At 41.4% G+C, this 6,000-nt stretch overlaps 1 protein-coding gene across 4 annotated transcripts in view; it reads left to right on the plus strand.

The window, feature by feature from the left end:
- The window catches only part of SHLD1 (shieldin complex subunit 1), a 71,416-nt gene extending 65,694 nt beyond the window's left edge, over positions 1-5,722 (plus strand). For all 4 annotated transcript variants that reach the window (XM_054574015.1, XM_054574014.1, XM_054574016.1 and 1 more), the window contains exon 3: positions 1,845-5,722. In XM_054574015.1, the coding sequence (XP_054429990.1) occupies positions 1,845-2,287 (443 nt within the window). In that variant the 3' untranslated portion in view covers positions 2,288-5,722. The remainder of the gene's footprint in view (positions 1-1,844) is intronic.
- The last annotated feature ends 278 nt before the right edge of the window (positions 5,723-6,000 follow it).

Genomic DNA, 6,000 nt, shown 5'->3' on the forward strand with positions numbered 1-6,000 from the left:
TTATTAAATTACTTACACCCTGGCTGGTGTGGCTCAGTGGATTGAGTGCTGGCCTGCAAACCAAGATTTGCAGGTTTGACTCCCATCTGGGGCACATGTCTGGGTTGCGGGCCAGGTCTCCAGTAGGGGGCGTGTGAGAGGCAACTGCACATTGATGTTTCTCTCCCTTTCTCCCTCCCTTCCCCTCTCTCTAAAAAAAAAATAAATAAAATCTTTTTAAAAACCTTTCTTCCAATTTTTTAAAGTGTATTTTATTGATTATGCTATTATAGTAGTCCCAATTTTCCCCCATTGCCCCCCTCTACTTGGTACTCCCTTCCCTCCAGCAATCCCCCTGTTAGTTCATGTCCATGGGTTGTGCATGTAAGTTCTTTGGCTTCTCCATTTCCTATGCTGTTCTTAACATCCCCCTGTCTATTTTGTTCCTACCAATTATGCTTCTTAATCCCTGCACCATTTCCCTATTCTCTCCCTTGCCCCTCCCAGCTGATAAGCCTCCAGATGATCTCCATATCTTTGATTCTGTTCCTGTTCTGGTTGTTTGCTTAGTTTTGTTTAGTTTAAAAAACTATTTTAAAAAAAGAATTAAGGTGCTCAGAGAGGTACAGAAAGTTAGATCAAGAACTGTCCATTATATTAAGTCACTTAGTTTGTTACTCCTTCATTAAAAAACATAAAGTTGGTGATTTTAATTTAGAGATAAAAGCCTATAGAGTTGTTGTAGGGAGTAGAGAACGAAATAATCTGAACTGTGTAAATGCCCAGAACTGTTGCATTAGGGGTCTTTACTGTGTTTGTACAATGGATCCCTTTGGCATCTGATGAAGCCCATGAGCCATTTTGCAGAGTAAAGTTTTTAACTGCGTGAAGTAAAATATCTGGGATTACCAAGGGAAAAATTGAAATGTAATTGTTAAAATACTTAAAGGACAAATGTGTGATATTATAGTGAATGTGTGTTCTTTAACACTTAAATAATAAGATCTAGTGTCAGGACTAATAACTGTGCTAATTTCATAGTAGTTGCCTTAGTCTACTTGGACTGCCATAACAAAATACCGTAAACTGAATGGTTTAAACAAAAGAAATTTATTTTCTCACAGTTCTGGAGCCTGGAAGTCGAGATCAGGGTGCTAGCATGATCGGGTTCTAGTGAGGGCTGTCTTCCTGGCTTGCAGAATGCTGCCATGCTGTGTCCCCACACGGCCTTTCCTGGTTCCTGCACAGGAAGAGAGAGAGCTGCCTCTTATAAGGCCATCAGTCTTATCAGGTTGAGGTCCCACCTTTATGACCTCATTTGACCTCAGTAACTTCTTAAAAGCCCCATCTCCTTTAAGGATTAGGGTTTTAACATGAATTTTGGAGAAACACAGTTCAGTCCATGGCATAGTGATAGTCATAAATGATATTTCAAAACATCTTCAACCAACTATAATGTGATATGAAAAATAGCTGTGATGTTGGTGACAAGGGCACAGGTATTGCTGCTAATGGGTTTATTGCCTACATACATCATGGAAGGAACTGCTTGGTTTTAGGTAGAGGTTAGTAAAAACAAAGATATGATATTTTTCTCATCCGAGTTCACAGCCACCCTGAATTTCTTTACAAGGCCCCCAGGTTAGGAACCCCTGAAACATGAAAGTAAGATGTTCTTGTTTTGGGCGAACAAGTGATATAACCCCAGGATGGTGGGAACAGACTCTGAAATCATCTGAGTCGGTCCATTGCCTGTTATCCAGGAGCCACAAGTGTGTTGAGTTAAAAAGACATTATCTGCTCTTGGCTGGCTGGCTGGTATTTCTGAGTATATGTTTGAGTATGGGGATATGTTTGTCTTGCAGACACCAGTAACCTAAATACTACGCAAAATGATTCTTGGACATCTGAGAACTTCTGGCTTGACCCTTCTGCTAAAGGCCAACCAGAGACCAAGGCAGAGGATGATGGGCTTCGGAAATCTCTGGACAGATTCTATGAAATGTTTGGCCGTCCACAGCCCACCTCTGGAAATCCACTCTCCGCATCCGTCTGCCAGTGCCTGTCGCAGAAAATCGATGAACTGAAGGACCAGGAGAACCAAAAGTATGCCCTCCGCAGTTTTCAAATGGCCCGGGTCATTTTCAACCGGGATGGCTGCTCAGTATTACAGAGGCATTCCAGGGACACCCGCTTCTACCCACTGGATGAAGAACGTGTGTCGCTGGATGATGAAAAGCCGACCCCAGGACTTTCCAAAGATGTTATTCATTTCCTCTTGAGGCAGAATGTGATGAAAGACCTATAACTGGTACCTGGTGCTGAGAGCAGGCCATGTGGATGGCGGAGGGCGGGGGGCAGCCCCGTGGTGACGCTGTTAGTGTACCATCCAGGTCCCCTCAGGTCTCTCTTGCTAGTTCTGTGTGGCCAGCCCCAGCCAAGTCCTCTGCAGTCAACAGCTAGCATCTGTGACCATGTACTAGAGGCTCTTCAGCCCACAGAGAGAGCCGTCAGTGCCTGGGAATTTTATAGCCCCTGTAGCCACACTCCCACCTACCATTCGCCTTGGCCTGAGGCCAATGACTGGTTTGGGAGTCCAAAAGCCCAGCTTTCTTGTCTCAAAGAAGGACATGCTCTGAGGCATAACTGACTCTCAAGAGCTTTGCTCTGAATTAGGCTGTCCTCCCACTCACTCACTGGCTTTGCCTAGAAGCTTTTTCTTAATAAATCTCTTGTATCTGGATCCTTGACTTGGAGTCTACCTTGGGGAGAACCTGACGTAAGAGAACACGTTTCCATAAGATGAATTTTTTTGAAGGGAATAAAGCTCTGTGCTCAGTCAAGTACAAGAATTATACCATGTTGTCAAACTGCAACCATGTGATTGAGAACGTATATACCAGAATAACACAAAGATTTAAGTACCTTTCCAAAACAGTGCATCACATCTTAGTCATACCCTTGCCTCTCCAAATCCAGAAATGTCTATTTTGTAAGACTAACTGAAAGTAGAAGGAAATTTGGACCTTCTAAAATAACAGCTAAGATTCACAAATTAAAGAAAAAAATAAAGTCTCTTGTCTCTACCCATTAAAGTATGCATAAGCTCAATTATGATAGGCTGGATGGAGCTTCAGGTGTACAACATAGTGATTAGACATTTATGTATGTTATGAAGTGATCCCCCAATAAGTTTGGAATCCATCTGACATCAGACAGTATTATTGACTATATTCCTTGGGGCTGTAATTCACCGGTGCAGAGTTGTGCTGGCAGATGCTCTGCTCCAGGGCCGTGTTCTGAACGCCCACTGGAGACTCAGTTGGTAGATGACATCACCTGGCACTAAGCTCCCTGAAACTGTGAGTGGAAGCCTCACACTAACCCCTACCTTGACAGTTATCCAGACAAACTGCATTGACAGAAAAGGGTTATATCCCTTGTTTTGGGGGGAACAAGAGAAACTGGCAACATGGTGCAATTAGATTTGGAGAAACTTCAGGTGAAATTTAATTGGCATAAGATCCCCTAAGCTTTCCAGAAACTGGATTATGCAAGTCGGTTAGCTTAAACATGTACATTCAGAGTGAATGTGCCCTCATAGGCAGACTCTTGGGGACTGTTGGGGATTCTTGGATGGAGAGAGAAGCCTTTTAAAGGTCAGGAATTACATACTAAGGCTTCCAATTCTGGGAATAGGAGATGTAAGAAACAGTTCCACATTGAAGTGCAGAGGCACCACTTGAAAGAGACCTAAATGGAGGAAACGGGAAATGAATAGGCCTCTGAGAGACACTCGAGAAACAAACCTCCCGATTTCCCTCTGACCAGCAATCTTTCTCTACGGGCCTCGCCTATTCAACTGGCCCCCAAACAGTCGTGAAACCAGTGGGGCTTATAATTGAAAATCTACAGATAGAATTTTAACGTCACTAGTTTTATTGTTTTTTAATGTGAAGTAAATTAATAGGTGCCCTTGAAGAATGCTGTAGTTCTTAGTATTATGCAGTCACTGAAATATTGGATATTAGTTTCCATGGCTACCAACAGGAAGAAACTGGATTTTTATATACTGCTTTTAAAGGACAAAAGATACAAGCTATTTAAATCTCCATGCCCGGAAGTGGCAGCTTCTATTTGGCAGTGAGATTTTAGTATTAATAATTCTGTAAACTTTATTAACATCAGTGCTGTGGGCTCTGAGCCAGTGGTTAGGCTCTGAAAGCAGAGAATTTCCAAGCCCAAGAATCAGAATCACCTGATGCTAAAAAAGAGTGTAGCGTGTTCTTGTTTGTGTCTGAGTAAGTGCTTGTGACAGGTCAGTACAAGACATTTGATTGCCTGCAGTCTCGTGCCTTAATTAGATATTCCTGGGATCAGGATGGCATTTTCCATTTATCTCCGTTCACCTTTAATAGAGACTAAGGGGTAAGGATATCGAGGCACTGGCCTTTGGCATTATTCTCTGATTCTGCCCTACAGATCACCTCACTGACATTTTATCATCCTATGAAGGTTCCACTGGCCAGTAATGCCGCCTGGGGCCCTTTCAGAGGTCTTGGGGGAGATGGATTTGCGTGCAGTAATATCAGAACTCCAAAGAACAGAACTGCTACCATGTTTTAAGTTTGTGTAACTGTTATTTACCTCATTAGTCTATTTCTTTGCATGACCTATGTAGGGGCACATGTAATACATGTTATTAGAACAAAACAATACAGTGATACTTTGAAAACTTTAACACTCACTTTGAAAACTTTTTAATGGATTATAATAATCATACAGATAAGTGTTTTATAAGTAAATGTCTTGATGATTTTCACAAATTGAACCCACCTGTGCAAGCAACAGATATGAACAGCCAGATATGAAGATCTTCTGAGTGGAGATCTTCATCTGGAAATCTGATGAGACTGCTTTGCTCAGACCAATGTTTCTCAAACTGCTGGCAGTACACAAAAATTTATATGGGCAAACAGTGTTTCTTTTCATTGTTATGTATTCAGTTTAATATATCAGAAAAATACACTATATCTATGCTTTTACAGATATTACATAGGATAAACTTAATATAAGAGGTCTGTCCAGAAAAAGCCCAGCCATTGGTAATATAACAAGAATGGTTTGTGCAACGTCAATGTAACCTAGTATCCAAGGAGAGCAGACTGGAATGTGCATGCATGAACAATGGCAACTGCTCTGTACTAGTCAGTGGGGGCAGTAGACGCCATTGAGAGAGCAAGTATACTGTGTAGTCATTAAATTCAAAATGACTGAGTGAGTAGAGCAATGAATCTGCATAAAATTTTGTGTTAAGCTTGAACATTCCTGTGCAGAAACTATTTGGATGATTCAGAAGGTTGCAGCTATGAGCAACTGGTGATTGGCAGCACAATCACAACATGCCCACTCATGCATCACGTCTCGTGCAGAGTTTTTTAGTAAAACATCAAATCACCCAGGTGACTCAGACCCCCCACTGCCCAGATTTGGTACCCTGAGACTTCTGGCTTTTCCCAAAACTAAAATCACCTTTGATAGGGAAGAGATTTCAGACTGTTGGTGAGATTTAGGAGAATACAATACAATGTGCAGCTGATGGCTATTGGGAGAACTGTGTAAGGTACCAGATGCTTACTTTGAAGGGGATTGAGGCGTCATTGTCCTTTGTACAATGTTTCTTGTATCTTGTATCTTCTTCAATAAATGTCTTTATTTTTCATATTACATGGTTGGATACCTTCTGGACAGGCCTCATCCATTTTTATCAAGTGTTCTGCATGTTGGAAAATTTTCACATGTTGGGGAATTATGCGTCTATGCAGGATATGTTTTAAGTGCATTAAATATCTACCCACATACATTTATAAGTAGGAGTTTTAAATCACCACAGACTTTCCTAATGCAATCTCTTTTTTTAATAGAAAACATACTTGAATATGAAGATAACTTTATTGGCTCTTAAGTGGTAGACTAATTAATCAACAGATCATTAATGAATACATCCAAATTGCTCTGGGT

This window comes from Pteronotus mesoamericanus, unplaced genomic scaffold (genome assembly GCF_021234165.1).
Source record: "Pteronotus mesoamericanus isolate MK-2021 breed Mesoamerican mustached bat unplaced genomic scaffold, CSHL_Meso_final contig_25, whole genome shotgun sequence".
Lineage (NCBI taxonomy): Eukaryota > Metazoa > Chordata > Mammalia > Chiroptera > Mormoopidae > Pteronotus > Pteronotus mesoamericanus.